General features: G+C 43.8%; 1 protein-coding gene across 8 annotated transcripts in view; it reads left to right on the top strand.

Annotated features, from left to right (window-relative positions):
• The window catches only part of LOC147019085 (eukaryotic translation initiation factor 4 gamma 3-like), a 211,594-nt gene that overhangs the window by 140,577 nt on the left and 52,281 nt on the right, over positions 1-18,736 (top strand). For all 8 annotated transcript variants that reach the window (XM_085899332.1, XM_085899330.1, XM_085899331.1 and 5 more), the window contains 5 exons: positions 14,606-14,725; positions 14,932-15,007; positions 16,292-17,512; positions 17,716-17,801; positions 18,286-18,517. In XM_085899332.1, the coding sequence (XP_085755458.1) occupies positions 14,606-14,725; positions 14,932-15,007; positions 16,292-17,512; positions 17,716-17,801; positions 18,286-18,517 (1,735 nt within the window). The remainder of the gene's footprint in view (positions 1-14,605; positions 14,726-14,931; positions 15,008-16,291; positions 17,513-17,715; positions 17,802-18,285; positions 18,518-18,736) is intronic.

The raw sequence follows: 18,736 nt of genomic DNA, 5'->3' as shown, positions 1-18,736 counted from the left end.
TGACACGACAGGGACTTTCAGGATGGAAGGCAGGGAATTGGAAGTAGGTGGGTTTGGGGTGGATTAGTGGGGGTAAAAAAGATCGTGGTTTTGGATGGCGGAAGATAAGAGATGGTGGTAAACAGCTGTTTTGAAGACCTGGAGGGAAGTGGGGTTGAAGAGAATGTGGGAGTTTGTTCCGAAGGCGAGGGAAAAGAGGAATGAAAGAGTAAAGGTGAGCAGTGATTCTTGATTTTCGTAGTTTTACCAGAAGGGGGTTGTTGGCAGACCTTGAGCACCCTGCGGAAATATGTGAGGGACATATCTCAGACAGAGCAGTGGGGACGAGGCCGGAGAGGAGATGGTCGAAGACAGAAGGACCACGGACCTGCCTGCGACGAGACAGTGAGAAGCCCAAAAGCTCGGCCTCATCACGGTATATACCAATGATCCGAAATCCCTTGGTTTCCACAGCATGAAGCCGAGAAAGGTGAAAGGCAGGAGCACCAGCCCGAGGGGAGAGCAGTACTCCATCAGGCTGTGGACAAAAGCTTTGTCTGTGGTCAGGAGCTCAGGTGTGCCGAGGAAGGACTTTGCACGACAGAGGACGCCCAGTCGGCGACTCGCTTTGGAGGCCAGCTTTGAAATTTGGCTTTCCCAGGAAAGATCATGGCAGATAGTGAGACCCAGAAGCTTGAATGAAAGCTCCATTCTTTAGTTGCTTGGCTGCATAATTTTCTGAGGGCGCGTCTGTGCCGTTTATGCAATGCCCCTGCAACCAGTAAGCCGGTAATCATGTCGCCGACCTCGGAAGGATGACAGGCTGAGTCAACCCACCTCGTGTTTATTCACCGACCAGAAAGGGGCTTGAACTCAAGACCCTAAGATATTAAGCTAGCCATCTTAACTGTGAAGGCAACACCAGGCTTAATTCTCATTCTAACTAGATGGTATTCAGAGAATTCTTCCCCTCTGCATTCTTGAGAAGGACTTTGTGTGAGCCAACTTTTCTGGTGGCAAATTTGTAACGAAGAAAATTTAAATTCAAATCAAATGTAAGACCAAATACACTAGGTATTGTATTGGAGTCTTCGGAAGGAACCCGAACAAGCAAAAAGCGAAGATAAATTTGTCAGGAGGAAGTTGGATAAGACGGGTTTCAACTACTACTCTACTCTCAAAGCCATCCAGGTGCAGCCAAGTGAGCCTTATTCAAAAAAAAAATCATCAAAAAGAACGTAGATTAAAAATATTGAATACTCTTGGCTGCCAGACCATGCGTCTGATCAGGTTCAAATTAAAATATACACATATGTTTATTTATATATATATATATATATATATATATATATATATATATATATATATATATATATATATATATATATATATTCATTCCCCATCACTACTTGATCATAATTTTGAAGTTTCACATCGATTGATGCAGCGGTTCAAGAGAGAATTTAAAAAACGTATATTTTCCTTCAATCCAATATGGCTGTCAAAACATGTGACCGATGACGTCGTAAGTGGGGAACTTTTTGTTCCTCATGGATAGGCGGTGATACCTGTAAAGTTTCTGTCTGTTCAGCAGTTTCGGAGAGAATTTTTAAAGTTTGTTTGTTTGTTTGTTTGTTTGTTTGTTGTTAATGCCTAATGAACCACATCACTGATGACATCATAAAAAGAATTTCTGTTGACCGATTTATCCCTAGATGACCCAAAAAAATCTTCATAATGATCGTAGTATTCTACATGTTAAATTATGATGTCATAAGTGAAGGCACCTATGACCTCGTGAAAAAAAATCACATTCCCCATGGGGGAATACTTGCCAGGTGCCAAGTTTCAATTTTTTCCATGGAGTGGTTTCGGAGATGCAGAAGTTCAACATTTCTCATTTTTTTCCCAACATGGTGTCACGCCACATGAGCTATGACGTCGAAATTATCATCAAAACATTCTACATGAGTAGTTGCACCTATGGTGAAAATTTCGTGTCAATCCGACAAGCGGTTTCAGAGAAAAGGGAATTTAAAAATGCAGACACATGCATGTACGGGACCGATCCCTTAACCCTGCTTTTCATTTTGCGAGTGTAGGCTCATGAAGTATTACTCATGTCGACCAATCTAATATAAACTATATTAACAGTGCTAGACAGGCAATGGTTACAGTGCTCTATTACGGTAACATTTTGCTTTGAAACTTACAAAGAGAAACAACATTACCATTCTATAGCACATCCAATTCATATAATTATGATAACACACATGCCTACTTCGTACACTTGCAAAACACTGCAATTATTTCATTTCACGCACGTGACGGGAAAATATCGGACTTATTTTCTGAGTTGACAGCCAATTCCGCCTTGATTTAGATTCTACTCTGCTCAAAGTGCAACTCACAGAGTTTAGGTGCAGCACTACTTTCTGGTGGTGTGCTTGTGAGGGATCCACTGGGTTTAAGTTTTGAATGTGCCAGTATTTTTTCATCTTTTAGTAGAAGGATTTCATATTTTTTAATTTCCCAGAATTTCTCCTCTTCATTCTTATGCAGCACAAGGCTGTGGGAAAGCATCATTGGCTGAGCGCATGGCTGTGCTGCTGATGCATTGCCCTCTGCTGGTTATCGCAGGAATTTGGGATTTGTTCTTGGTTTGGGTGATAGCTCGCCTACTCTTCATGAAGGACACCATGGGATCTTTAACGCCCACCAATTGATGCTGGCAGATGGGATGCCTGTTTAACGTCCATCCAAAGAATAGCACAAACATTGATGAATTACCCCTCCTGTGAAACATTGAGATGACAGTTTATCGCTGAGTCGGGATTCAAACCCAGGCTAGACAGCTCGAGGCCATCCTGTTTACCCTTCCCATAATTCTGGTTAGCTTGGAATGAAGGTTTTGCAATTTAGTGCTCAATCAGCTCTATCAATTGCTGCCATATTTGCCTTTTGAGTTGTTTTGTCTTTTGTCGGCATAAAGGTAATTATGGTAGAGTTGAACAGGCACGATTGTGAAGAATTCCTTGCATTATGAAGTTGAAAAGGCAAGAGCGGATGTGCAATGTGCATCTGACATAACGCAGTTTGCATCTTCTAGTAGAGCAAGCTAAAAATCTAAAGCTTGGCTGTGCCATAATTTGCCCATCTAGATATAGTAGTAATTTGGTGCACCGAGTTGTTTCTCCCATTGCACCAAATGAAAGGTTCCCGCATCATTATTGTACAAATGTAAACCATTTTTGGTTTTAATCCTTCATTATATTTTGTTACAAAGCCTGGTGTTGGCTTTACAGTTAAGGGGGCTGCTTAACATCTTAAGGTCTTGAGTTTGAGCCCCTGTCATGCCGTAAAATAATACCAGGTGGGTTGACAGCTTGTTATCTTTAAGAGGTTGGCAAAATGAGTACCAGCTTACTGAAAACGGGGCACTGCATCAGTGACACAACTGCGCTTCCAGCATTGATGCAACCAGCAGCCACAGGCTGCATATGAAATAATAACTAGAACTGCCACTTTAAAACTGCTGGCAGTGATGACCGGGTACCCAGACGTCCGCCTTTGATACAACGTGAGACTTTCTGGAGATGACAGTCGCAAAGTTTCGCTTTGATAGGATAAGTGGTTCTAGAGAAAACATTATTTAATAGTGATACAAATACAGCCCTGCTTCGATACAGCGCGGGACTGACGAGTTACGAACCGGGTAGCACAAAGTGTTCAATCTCGTTATTACGTATGGAGTCAGCCCTTTTTCATGGGGACATTGTCGGTATCAATTGAATTGCTATTCCTGTACCCTCAAACGCACTCAGGTGCAGCCAAGTGAGCCTTCTGGAAAAAAAACAAAAATCTAAAAGTTCTCAGATTCAAATAATTAAATAATTCTGGCTGCCAAACCATGTGGCTGATTGGGTTGAAATTTTAAATCCACGGTTCACATGTCAGCTAAATTATAATTGTGAAGTTTCGCATATATAGAAGCAGCAGTTGCAGAATAAACATTAATTAATATTTATCCTTCAATCCAACATGGCTGCCAAACCATGTGACCTATCAATTAGAAATTAACAAACGTATATTCACTGCTCATGTGCAATACGTTTGTGAAGTTTCTCCTTGATCTGTCTAGCTGTTCTGGAGATGTTTGGAGGTTTTAGGGTAAATTCAACATGGCCGCCAAACCATGTGACCTATCAATAAGAAATTAACAAACTTGAAAAAGGACGTCATGGGGAATGTGTGTGTAAAGTTTCGCCTCAATCTGTCCAACCGTTCTGCAGAAGAAGATTTAAAAAAAAAAATTTCAAAACAACATAGCTGCCGAACCAAGTCACCTACGACGTCACAATTTTTTTTTCTACTGTGAATTGCGTCGATGATGCTCAAGAAATTTCAGATTTTTCATATGCAGCGTTCTACTTGACGAATTTTTACCCGGATACCGCTTCACTGATGACGTCACGAAAAATCACCCCTCTTCCCCATTGGGAGGTCATTACAATGTATGAAGTGAAATATTTTTCCATTGCACCGTTTCAGAAATACAGATGTCCAAAGTTTCTCGTTTTTTTCAAGATGGCGCCCATACCACGTGACCTATGACGTCACAATTATAAACTGATTATGCTATCAAAAAAGATACATACTATGGTGAACATTTCGTGTCGATCGGACTTACTGTTCCTGAGAAAATGATTTTTAAAGCGAAAGAACCCGCAAATTGCCGGCAGAAGAAAATAATAAACTAGAACTGCCACTTCACAACTGTTGGCAGTGATGACCGGTTATCCAGACGTCCGCCTTTGATACGACGACGATGTGAGACTTAAATGATAGTCGTATAGTTTTGCGTCAATAGGTCACATAGGTCGATAGGTTTGGCAACCATGTTGGATTCAAGAACAATATTAAATATTGTTTTCTCTGGAAGCACTTATCCTATCAATTAGAAATTAACAAACTTATATTCACCACTCGTGTGCAATACGAATGTGAAATTTCCCCTTGATCTGATCGTCCGTTCTGGAGAAGAAGACGTTTGAAGGTTTTCGGGTAAATTCAACATGGCCACCAAGCCGTGCGACCTATCAATTAGAAATTAACAAACTTGTGAAAGGATGTCTTGGGGAAAGTGTGCGTGAATTTTTGCCTCCATCTGTTTGGCTGTTCTGGAGAAGATGTTTAAAATTTATTAATTTTCAATCCAAGATGGCTGACGAACCGTATGACCTATGACATCATATATTTACATCCTGCCTCCAACCCCGTATTGGAACACGTGTGTGAAGTTTCGTGTTAATCGGACAAGGTGCGTTTTTCTATCCAAGATGGCCGCCAAACCCTGTGATTTGTGACGTCATAATTTTTACTGTGCATGCACACAACATGGACGATGATATTTGCAATTTGGCGCTTCGATAGGTTATGTGATTCCAGAGAAAACATTATTTAATATTTTTCTTGAATCCAACATGGCTGCCAAACCATGTGTTCTATCAATTATAAATTAACAAACTTATACTCCCCACTCCTGCGCAATACGGTTGTGAAGTTTCCCCTTGATCTGACGAGCCATTCTGGAGAAGATGTTTGAAGGTTTTAGGGTAAATTCAATATGGCCAACAAACCATGTGACCTCTCAATTAGAAATTAACAAACTTGTGAAAGGATGTCTTGGGGAAAGTGTGTGTGAATTTTTGCCTCAATCCAGCTGTTCTGGAGAAGAAGATTAATTTTTTTTATTAATTTTCAATCCAAGATGGCTGACGAACCATGTGACCTATGACATCACAAATTTATATTCTGCTTCAAACCGTGTATTGGAACACGTCTGTGAAGTTTCGTGCTAATCGGAAAAGGTGCGTTTTTCTATCCAAGATGGCCACCACACAATGTGACTTTTGATGTCATAATTTTTAGCCGCGTCTCGCTTGCGAGACATGGCTCTAAGAGAGCTCGGCGTTGTTCTTCTTATTCTGGTGAAGACAAAACCTTTTGGACTCGGCTCTTTCATATACAGGATCCAGATCTTAAATACTAAACACTTGTACACATCCTCACATTGAGTGTGCCTTTTGAGAGCGTCTATCATGAACTTTTAAATATATTCGGACATTTGCTTTAAAGTTTCGAAAAGTTCACGATACTATTTAAAGATTATTCCATTTAATGTATTGTAATTTCGTAAATACACTATTTTCTCGTCATGAACGACGATCGTCCATGACGGGTCTTGCTATTGGCTCCGTCAAGGCGCGTGACGAAATACCGGAAGTTTTTTTTCTTCTTCTTGTTCTTGTTCTTCTTCTTGTTCTTGTTCTGGTGAAGACAAAACCTTTAGGACGCGGCTCTTGGACATATTTGTCCTTGTTAACATATGTGCAGGCATTGGGGCTAGATTATAGTAGCCAAGTCTTGCTTCGATAGGTTATGTGGTTCCAAAGAAAACATTATTTTATATAATTCTTGAATCAAACATGGCTGCCAAACCATGTGACCTATCAATTAGAAATTAACAAACTTGTGAAAGGATGTCTTGCGAAAAGTGTGTGTGAATTTTTGCCTCAATCTGTCTGGCCGTTCTGGAGAAGAAGATTTTTAAAATTTACTAATTTTCAATCCAATATGGCAGACGAACCATGTGATCTATGACATCATAAATTTAAATTCTGCTTCCAATCGTGTAGTGGAACACGTTTGTGAAGTTTCGTCTTTATCGGACAAAGTGCGTTATTCTATCCAAGACGGCCGCCAAACCACATGACATGTGACGTCATAATTTTTAACGTACATGCAGGCATGGGAGTAGATTATATTGGCCAAGTTTCACTTCGATAGGTTATGTGGTTCCAGAGAAAACATTATTTAATATAATTCTTGAATCCAACATGGCTGCCAAACCATGTGACCTATCAATTAGAAATTAACAAACTTATATTCACTACTCGTGTGCAAACACGTCTGTGAAGTTTCCCCTTGATCTGACCAGCCGTTCTGGAGAAGAAGATGTTTAAAGGTTTTCAGGTAAATTCAACATGGCCACCAAACCATGTGACCTATCAATTAGAAATTAACAAACTTGTGAAAGGATGTCTTGGGGAAAGTGTACGTGAATTTTTGCCTCAATCTGTCTGGCCGTTCTGGAGAAGAAGATTTTAAAAATTTATTAATTTTCAAATTCAAGATGGCTGACGAACCATATGACCTATGACATCATAAATTTATATCCTGCCTCTAATCCCGTATTGGAACACGTATGTGAAGTTTCGTGTTAATCGGACAAGGTGCGTTTTTCTATCCAAGATGGCCACCAAACCCTGTGATTTGTGACGTCATAATTTTTACTATGCATGCACACAACATGGACGATGATAGTTGCAAATTTTCACTTTGATAGGTTATGTGATTCCAGAGAAAAGATTATTTAATATTTTTATTGATTCCAACATGGCTGCCAAACCATGTGATATATCAATTAGAAATTAACAAACTTATATTCCCTACTCGTGCGCAATACGGTTGTGAAGTTTCCCCTTGATCTGACGAGTCGTTCTGGAGAAGAAGATGTTTGAAGGTTTGGGGTAAATTCAAGATGGCCACCAAACCGTGTGACCGATCAATAAGAAATTAACAAACTTGAAAAAAGACCTCATGGGGAATGTGTGTGTAAAGTTTCGCCTCAATCTGTCTGGCCGTTCTGGAGAAGATTTATTTTTAAAAAAATTCAAAACAAGATGGCTGCCGAACTAAGTGACCTATGACGTCATAATATATTTTTTCTACGGTGAAATGTGCAGATGAGGCTCAAGAAATTTCAGATTTTTCCGATGCAGCGTTATCCCTAACGAATTTTGACCGGCACACCTCTTGACCGATGACCTCACGAAAAATCACCCGTGTTCCCCATGAGGAGCTTGTTCAAATGCATGAAGCGACAATTTTTTCCATCGCACCATTTCAGAGATACAGCGGTCCAAACTTTATCGCTTTTTTCAAGATGGCGCCCATACCACGTGACCTATGACGTCATAATTACCATTTAAGTTTGCTATCAAAAAAGATACATACTATGGTGAAAATTCCGTGTCGATCGGACTTACCGTTCCTGAGAAAATGATTTTTAAAGCGAAAGAACCCGCAAATTGCCGGCGGAAAAAGAATAAATAAGAAATAAACAGAAGAAAAACAATAGGTTACCCAGTGCATTTGACTGGGTACCCTAATAATTTTGTTGCTGTCTTGAATACTTTTCCAACATTGCCACATTGCTGCACCCTAATAGCTCTGCTCAGTGCCAGCCTGAGATGAAATGACGCCCCAGGAAGAGTAGTCTTCGGCATCCCCTCTCCGTTTGTTCAAATTTTGAATACCTTGTGAGGGGTGGCGAGGGGTGCAGTCAGGTCAGATCAAGTATGTGAGCATGCGCCAGAGCAGTGCTCATTGCGTCCACTTTCCACCGGTTCTCCAGGAGCCTCCGTCTGGCCATCCCCCAGGCAGATGCTTGGCCATCCCCATCTTGAGAGGCTGATTTAAACTGCTGCAACCGCGAGGCACGTGGTCGGCCCATCGGCCTCCTCTACTCACGAGGCTCCCTAGCTGAGAGAATCTGGTGAGCAGGATCAGCGTCAGGAAAACAAGCCACATGTCCATACAGCCGCAGCTGACGCTCACAACCTATGCAGGTAACAAATCTCATTTGAGTCTCTCTTAAGGCCCTGTCACACCTTGACGATTTAGCCAGCGTATGCCAACGTATGAAAAATTTGTCTGAAACGCTGGCACACGTCGAATACGTTATGGGTAAGTTTGGTATACGTCGTAGTACGCCGAGCTGTCGACAAATTTTAACATGCTTGAAATTTTTTGACGTATGCCAGCGTATGACTCACACGTTCCGCATACGCTGCCCATAAGTTGTAGGCACGTTACGCGATCGTTGACACACGTCGACACACGTTACATGTAAGTTACTCATAAGTCGAAACACGTCGAGGTAATGTTTAGCGTCAGTGTTCCAGATTCCATGGTTTTTTTTTTGTTGTTTTTTTTTTTTCTTCTGCATGACGGTGATGTTGACACTTCGATTTATAGTGCGGCTATAATATAATTAATAGGCTTCCGCTCAACGACTTAAATCATAACCGCACTAGAAATCGAAGTGTCAACATCACCGTCATGCCGAAGAAGAAAAAAAATAAATAAATAAATATCATGGAGTCTGGAACACTGACGGGTTCCTCCTGTGTGAACCCCATTTTTATATACCAATTCCCCTAAACGCTGCCAATACGCCATTATACGGTAGCTGTAAGTTAGTAACACGTTCAGTAAGTTCTGTGGTTGTCCGGAAGACGTCAAATACATCTACATACGTCAATGTGCGTTGGAGATACGTTACACATAGGTTCAAAGCACGTTACTCATAGGTTCAAAGCACGTTACTTATAGGTTAGAAATAATTTTCGGGTACGCTAAACATTACCTCGACATGTTTCGACTTATGAGTAACTTACAAGTAACGTGTGTCAAAGATCGCGTAACGTGCCTTCAACTTATGCCAGCGTATGCGGAACGTGTGCGTCATACGCTGGATACATCGAAAAATTTTCAACATGCTGCAAATTTGTCGACTTACTCGGCGTACTACGACGTATGCCAGCATGCTTTAGCATGCTCTTAACGTATACCAAACTTACCCATAACATATTCGACGTGTGCCAGCGTATTCGGCAAATTTTCATACGTCGGCATACGCTGGCTAAAACGTCAAGGTGTGACAGCGGCTTGACACTTCGATGTCTAGTGCGGTTATGATTTGAATCGTCGAGCCGCAGCCTTTTAATAGGCTACGCCATGTGATCGTCGGCGATATGCTGCCACGCGTGCTATGCACAAGTTAGACTATCGTTGGGCATAGGTTGTGAATGCCGACAACACGCTCAGCATTCGTTGGTATAAGTTATCGATATGTTATCGAAACGTTCTGTATACATTACTAATACGTTATGCATACGTCCAACTCGTTATGAATACGTCCAAAACTGGAAAAAAAAAACATCAATAGTTCAGCGTACGCCAGCGTTTTACATACATTTTGATACCTTGCCATACGCTGGCTAAAACGTCAAGGTGTGACAGGGCCTTTAGCAACCGCTCGTTGGACACAAAGTCTGGCCAGCAATAGCCAAGGATTCTCCGAAGAGACCTGGTTCCAAAGGAATTAAGTCTCCGTCTCAGATCCCTGGTCAGAGTCCAAGTCTCACATCCGTTGAGCAAGACTGGAAGCACCAAGGACCTGAAGACTCGGGCTTTCGTCGTCCTGCACAGGTACCGACAGCACTAAACTTCATGATCCAGTGAATCCACGACTCCCCAGGCCTGACCCAGACGTCTGTTGACCTCTGGCTCACAGCCAGCAGACACATTAATATCACTGCCAAGGGAAGTGAATCTCTCCGTGACCTCAACATTCTCACCTCAAACAGGTACAGACAGGATAGTAGCATGTGAGATGTCATTGAAAACCGAGATATTGGTTTCTACCCAGGAAAGCCGTAATCCCAGCGGCTCCGACTCAATCAGCACCTCGAGGGCCCACAAAAGGATATTCAGAGTCTCCGCAAAGATGACTGCATCATCTGCGAAATCAAGGTCAGACATCTTGACATTCCCAAACGATGCACTGCAGCATGATCTCTCCAACATCCTCCCCAGAATCCAGTCCACACAAATGCTGAAAAGTGTAGTTGGCAGTAACCATAAGGCCATGACTTCTTGCAAAGTCAAGGAACTTAGCTCTATTCCGGTTCACAGCTCCAGACACCTGGTGACCAACATGTCTCATAACCATCCCTATCAGTTCCAGTCGATGCATTGAAATCCCCCAAGACTGGAAGAGTATCTTGCCTGGAGCACTGATCAACCACAGACGCGAGCGTGACATAGAATGCGTTCTTCACAGTGAGATCACTCGCCTCAGTCGGACCACCCAAGGAGTGATGAATGCTTCGTCTCATAATACTCATTGACTGGTGTTACGTCAATTTTCATTGGAGTCAGCTTAATGGACACAGCTACAGCAACTCCTTGGGAATGGTAACCATCAGAGCGACCAAACCAAAAGTAGGTGTCCCCACCCACCATGATCTCACCACTATCCGGTCTCTGAACCGCAGAGAGTGCTGCAATACCGATGTTTATACGCTTGAGCTCAGATGATGACAGACAGGTGATCATCCTCTCTTAGGGTTTGGACATTCCAGGCACCCAACCAAAGGGACCGCCTCAGTTTAACCCAAGGAGGCCGCCGTCTGGTTGACGGCACCTCAACACCACTCTGCCACACACCACCGCAATCTGACCCAGGAAGTTTACCCCGTGCTTTTCATCGTGGAATGGGGGTCCCAAAGGCTTTGCCTCAATCCCATCATCCGGTAAGCTGCCCTGCAGAGGACAGGTGCACAGAAAGTACTCCCATGGAGTGGGTTTTCAGATTTCTTTGTTTTTTTTTTGTGTTTTGTGGAGTGAAGGATTTTACGGTGGCCAAAGTGCAAATCCTGCCACCAATGTCCCCAAAAAAATAGTAACCCAACTGCAGGAGGATGTCCACAGACACAGTTAGGCACTAGATATGAATGACTGTTAGCTCACAAGGAGCTCCTCCAGCCTTTGACAGGTTGTTTTTTTTTAATCCTGCTGGGTGTCCATATCATACTTCCTCCTCACCAGGAAACCTGGTGTGGTGGGGGAGACAGTTTAGTCGCCGACAACCCGACCATGAAACCGGTTAGTACAGGTTTACATGCTACCTGTAGAAAGTCACAGATATAATCTGGCCAGACCTGACAATGATGAGGTTAAGCAATGGTGAAGGAGGATAATGAGGGCAGGCAATGGTGAAAGGGAAGTGAGTGCATACACTGGTGAGGGCATAGCTAGGGCAGTCAGTGGTGAGGGCAGAGCGAGGGCAGACAGTGGTGTGGGTGTAGCGAGGGCAGATAGTGGTGAGGGCGTAGCGAGTGCAGACAGTGGTGAGGGCGTAGCATGGGACTTTTCAAGGGATAGTTTGTGGTTGATGTATATTCTTCACGCTAAAACTGCCTTCGTCTCTTCCCAAAAAAGTTTTCACTTTTAGCTCACCTGGAACATAGTTCGATGGAGCTTATGGGATGGCACGTCGTTCATCCGGAAATCCACAAATACTTGCAACTTCTCTGAAAATTCACATACAACTTCAATGAAACTTTACCACAGCCTTCATCACCCTTTGTGTACCAAAGTTTTTTCACACCATTAAAATAAACTGGGGTCTAAGGGTGTACGGGGTGTTGCACCTCATTAGAGGTGTTTGTTTCTTTTCATAAACGACACACAATTCCGATGAAACTTGAAAACTTTCAGATGAAACTTTCAGAATTCTGATGTAACACCCGTGATGTACCAATGATTGTTCATGACATTAAAAAAAATTAGGGTTGAAGGGGATTTATGAGGGGGGCGGGGGGGTGGATGGTGGTTTCCTCCTATAATGGGTATTTGCTGTAACATTGGTTCATTGGTACATTTTTCTGATAATGTCCCACATTGACCTCCTCCTCAGTATCATGAGTGCCCAGGGATATTCCTCGATTTTTATTTTAACACCCTAGTGATATCACTACATCTTCCCCACTCTCTCATCCCACTCTCCCTCGGGTCAGGTGTGAGGGGGGGGGGAGATAATGAAAGAGAAGGTGGCGTGAGGGGAAGGTAATGAAAGGGAAGGCGGCGTGAGGGGAAGGGATGGTGGAGTGAGGGAGAGAGAGGGAGGAATGGGTGAGTGGGGGAGAGAGAGGGAGGGGTGAGAGGGCAGGACGGGTCAGAGAGGGGGGGGGGGCAGGGAGAGAGAGGGGGAGGGTGAGGAAGAGAGAGGGGTGAGGGAGATAGGGGAGGGGCGAGAGAGAGGGAGTGGTGAGGGGGAGAGAGAGAGAGGGGTGAGGGAGAGAGGGATGGATGTGGATGGGTGGGGGGGGGGAGAGAGGCGGAGAGGGAGGGAGGTGGGGATGAGAGAGAGAGAGAGAGGTGTGGGGGATTCCGGCAGATGTGACATCCAGTTTAAAGGTGCACACATTGATGAATCACCCTGCCTGTGAAACACTGGGAATGCAGTTTATAGCTGCGTCGGGATTCAAACTCAGGCTCGACAGCTTTGAGCGAGTGAGCGTAAGTCCCTCTCGGCTATCATGCCATGTGGCGATTCATTGCTTTTTCCAACTGAAAACATTTTTTACTCATTGTAATTATGAAATTGATTTTGTCTTCCTAATTCAGGAGATGACGAGCACTTTCAAGTCAGCAATCCAAGAAAACGGTTGAACAAAGTTTTAAAAACGAAACATTAAATATTTTTTAGTGTATCTATCCATGCCGAGTGACAGGTCGAATCGTGAAAGATCCTACAAAAAAGGGAAACATAGTGTAAAATATAATTGCACATTTTCAGCGAGCAAACCACCGCCTGACGCATCGCCCAAGACACCGTATGACCGAACGCAGGGAATGGGCCCTGAACTTTGTTCAAGTCAATTGATATATTCGGTGACAGTGAGAATATTGCAGAGTGCTCGTCAAGTGGCTTAAGCATGCCAACCAAACGTGTGATGAGGAACAGCTGGTTTGGCAAGCGTTTCACGATCACTAATTAGTGATCCAGGTGCATAGGTTTATATGACCGATTATAATTGGTCATATAAACCCATGCACCTGGAAACAACCAAGCAATGTCGCAATTGAACAAATGAACACTTTTTGCAGTCGCAACTGCTGCTGAAGTTAACAAAGAAGTTTAAACGTTGAAATTTGGCTGAGATTAAGACATTTTTGAGGTTGTGGCATCTGCAGAAATTAAATAAAGCCAAGAACGCTGGTGTCTTCGGGCGTTTATAAGCATTGCAATGTATCCAGCGATTCGAAGTTATGATGATCAGGCATTTGATATGAGTGAGAAAATGGAAACAAAAACTTTATCGTTAAGAAACCGTTGTGGTCTGTTCCAAGTCGAGGCATTGTTGAGCAGGCCAAAAAAATGGCGAATTACGACCCCAGCAGGGTTCCCAAGCATAACACCGCCTTGATAAAGGATAATTAAATAAGTCCATTAATTGTATCTTCAGAAGGAGTGTTTAAATTAACCCAAATTCCCAAGTTTCACTTCCACTCCCTTGGAGTTCCCTTAGTGTGCATGCAGTTTCAGGCTGCTATGTTCCATGGTTTTGGAGTTATGGAGGAGATGCACATACTGACGCGTGCGCGCACGCACACATGCACACACTGACGCGCGCACACATACACATACACACGCACTAACGCGCACACACACACGCGCACTGACGCGCACACACACACGCGCACTGACGCGTGCACACACGCACGCACTGACACGCACACATGCACGCAATGATGCGCACACATGGCATTTATTTGTCTGGAAGTGGCCTTCACTGCTTTGGTGCTCTTAATGATTGGGATGAGTTTATCTTACAGGTCCGGGGTGCTTTTAGGTGTGCATGTGTGTGTTTGTGTGCGTCTTTTTTAAAGCAAAGTTCACCAAGTGCTATTTATCTTCATTTTGATTTAGATCCGTATTCGGGATCCGACACAAGGTGGAAAAGACATCACCGAGGAGATAATGTCTGGAGGGTCCACTCGAAACCCAACTCCTCCATCACGAGCCAGCACAACTCCTACACCACCACAGGTATCGCTTGTCTCTTAGCCGGTAACCTTGTTAAAATGCTGAGCAGCGTACGTTAAGTCTCCCTGTGTGAAGACTTCTGTTTGTGCAAGTGAATTTTGCGGGTTCTGTCGATACATTTTGACATCTAGTGTGAACTGAATTTGCTGGAAATTATTGAATTACACTCCTTCCCACGCCATCCTCCCTCGTCTCTCCTGCACTTCCAGCCTCAATCGCTGCCAGTACCTCCTGGACAGAGCAACGGAGAGAGCTCTCATGTTGTTCCTTCTAACCTCCGTCAAGGTACAGCTTTAGGTCATCTTAACAAGCAGGCACGCGCGCGCACACACACACACACACACACACACACACACACACACACACACACACACACACACACACACACACACACACACACACACACACACACACACACACACACACACCTCAATTTGGCTGGAAATGATTTTTGCACAATTTGATGTACATCCTCAAAATAATGTTTTTTGTAAGCTTTCCGCTGATTGTAACATTGCACCGTGATTAAAATTTTGCTTCACGAGGTGGAAATGTATCCTGCGAAATGCTCCAAAGGACTCTGCGGCAGCATTTTCACTCTGCATTGCATGACACCAACCACGACGTGCTCTCGAGTGCACATTCTGTACCGAGTTTTAACACATCTCATGTGGAAGTGTTGCATTGATTATTGAATTGGAGCTGTACAAAGTGCAGCATGAATATTTCACTTCCTTCCAGCTCTGGGTTTTGCTTTTTGAATGGTATCCCTTCTTTTTTTCTTTTTCCTTTGTTTTATTTTCCTTTTTAAAAATTAATTTGTGGTTTGATTTATTAGCCATCGCTCTTCAACTCTTAAGGATAAATGGTTGATGAAGTGGTGTTTCCTTTTTCAACGCAGAATGTTCCATGCATTGTCGTTTCCGTTGCAGTCATTTGCTCAACAGGTCGACGACGTGGAGTTCATAATAGTTGTGTAATCGAGCTCCAATGAATTTTTGCTTTTACTTTGAGAACAAAATGCATTTTGGATATTCCGTGTGAAAATGAGTGTGTTTTGAATTTGCCATCGCCGTATTATGTGAAGCAAATGGACTATTCCAAATTTCCTTTGCCCAGGTTTTGTTTTGTTTTATTTGGGGGGTTGGGGAGGGGGAGGGAGGACAAGGGCATCCCAAATGTGCAACGTGTTATGTACAGTGCATTCCACCCATGCTCACATCTGGCATACATCAGCGAGAGACTGCTTGCAATGCATTTGTGCACCAGCAGGCTACGTGCATTTTTCCTATTTTAGTTGCAGCCACCCCTCCGACGCCTGCATTGACAAGTTTTTCGGATTTTGGGTTGCTTGGACATGCTTCTTCTTGTGTTACTTGGAATGTTGGTGAGAAGGTTGTCTCCGAACAGAAAATTCTCTATCAGGTTTTGTGTGATTGGTGATGCTTTTTCCTACCATTAATTCCATGGATCTTTGCATATGCTGTTTGTCATCCGACATTTACAAGCTTGTGTCTTTTGCTTTAATCCCTCATCTTTGCTGTGACCCCTCCTCACCCTGTGACCCAGGTGAGGAGAAATTACGGATGCCAGTGAGTGTGAGACCAGCGAACACGCCAACGCCACCTGCACAAGCTGCCTCACCTGCTGCAAGTGACTCTGTAGAAGAACGGCCCAATGATCGTGACCAAGCTGAATTCCAGCCAGCCCAAGCTCAGATTGAGCCTTGCTCTAATGGCACAGTGTTGGAGCCCACTGCAGAATCTCCCATTGCAGAGCCTGAACCAAAGGTGGACCTGGAGGCTGAGCATGAGCAAGAATTTGAACCAACAGAGTTGGGTTTGCTACCTCCCACACAGAATGTTGTGGTAACCCCACCACAACTTGTACTTCCAGTTGCTCCGGATAATGACAAACCCATGGATGGTCTTCGGTTCGAGTCTCCTTCCCGATCACCTGAGCCATATATTCCTGAACAGCTTGAGAAGAAGGTCGAAAGTCAAACTTTCATGGTTGATGTTGGCCGTGTCCAAAGTCCTGCATCCAAGACCTTCGATGGAGTTTTGATGGACAGCTCTGTACTGCTATCATCACTGTCAACTGATGATGATCCTCAGCCTGAGAATATTGGGACTGAAATGGAAGAAACTCTGGAATCAGAAGAAGAAGTGGAGGATGATGTGGAAAAGACAGTGGAGGAAGAGAAGGTGGTGGAAGTGGTGGTGGTCAAGGAGGATGTTAAGGAGGTCGTGGTGGTCAATGACGAGGAGCTGATGGTGGAGGAGGAGGACAGGGAGTTGGTGCAGGAGCAGGATGAGTTGCTGAAGGACGACGAAGTGGTGGAGGAGGAGCCAAAGGGACAAAGTCTTATAAAAGTGAAAGTTGATGAAAAGATTTTGCTGTTGCCACCAACTCATGAACTGAAGGTAAAAAGTGAAAGTACACAGGCTAAAGAGTGTCTGCAAGCCACTCAAGAGGATGAGGAAAATATAATTGCTGCACCAGTCGATGAAGAATGGAACGAGGTTGTAAAGACTTTACCTCCTTCAGCGATTACAGCTTCAACTTTCCCACAGATTACAAATCCAAGTCTTCCTCTGACTGTTCCATTGACTTTGCCTTCAGCTATGCCAATGACCACCTCATTAACCAGTCAGCCACCAGCTGTGTTAACTTCTGAGCCTCTAACTGCACCTCCAACTGTCTCACCACTTGTTTCCGAAGATGTTCGGCCAGCAAGTCCTTCCACCAGCATCGAATCGAAGCAAGATAAGCCTGCGACCTATCTAGGTGAAAATAGTTATTCCACGTCCGAGATTATGCAAATGCCCTCTAAAGATAGGCGGAGCAAAATGTGAGCGCCTCGTTCAATATGGTCTATACAAAAGAAAGCATAGGCAGTGTTAAATGTGGGACTTTTATTCTGAAATGTCAGCCAGTGTTGACTGGAGGCCCCGCCCCACCAATCTCATGCCCCACCTTTGTCCTTGCAGTTGCCTCCAACACTGTGCAGAAGAAGCCGAGGAAAGACTTGAATAAAAAAGAGCTGGATGGCGATCTGATGAGTGCTTTTAAGGAGGTAAGGTAACATGTGAGTATTGTGAACCCTGAGGCCTGAGCCACTTTGCTGCCTGCTCAGTTGCAAGTTTATGTTGTGCTCCACCACAAGTTTTAATTGCTGTTTTTTTTTGTTTGTTTGTTTTTTAATGTGAACCCCTTTCTGCTTTGTTGGAAAAGTAATCGATGAAATAATTTTATATTTGAGAAGCTGTACATATTTGTAAGACCAAAGGCCACTGGAATTGCAGTTTCTACGTGCTGCTTGCACATGCCTGTGCTATGTCTGAGCTGCAAGCTTGTGTTTGAGCCTCATCCAAGTGCTATTTGGTGCATGCCTGAAAGAGAGCGGCTATTTGGCTGCCCCTCCCCCCCTTCCCCACCCACCACCCCCCTTCCCGCGCTATGTAGGCCAGCACGAGTAATTGATAAGTGCAATGCAATGTGCTGGTGTTGTGACAGCAAAATAGTTTGCATCAATTCTTTCATTCTCACCTTCACAAAAGGGACAGCCTCAAGCCACATCGCCAAAAGAGGAAGAAGACGAGAAGGAGAAAGTGGCTGAGGAGAAAGTGGCAGTGACCCTGCCAGTTGATACCCCAGCGGTGCCTCTGAAGAAAACCCCTGCAGATGAGACGAGCAAGATGCCAAACGTGGCTGTGGCTGGCGAGGAGAAGAAGGAGGAAAATGCCAGCACGCCCGACGAAACCGGGCAGTCCAAGTACCAGTACAAAGAAGGTGTGTGCATTCATGATGCTCGTTATCATGGAAATTTATCTCGAGTGTGAATACAATTTTTATGTGTGATGGTGTTGATGAAGACCCAAGAGGTCGAGTTTGGAGTTTTGAGGCCGAGTGTGGATTCTTCCAAATGATAGCTGTAATGCCAGGAACAATTGGGCTGCCTGGCCAAAAGGAATGCATAGAATCGTGCTAAATTATTTTATCTGCAGTATT

Source organism: Eptatretus burgeri, chromosome 10 (genome assembly GCF_056783735.1).
Source record: "Eptatretus burgeri isolate ZD-2024b chromosome 10, Ebu_testis_v1, whole genome shotgun sequence".
In the NCBI taxonomy this organism is placed as follows: domain Eukaryota; kingdom Metazoa; phylum Chordata; class Myxini; order Myxiniformes; family Myxinidae; genus Eptatretus; species Eptatretus burgeri.
Note: the sequence above shows the minus strand (reverse complement) of the source record. Positions and strands in the feature narration are given on the sequence as shown.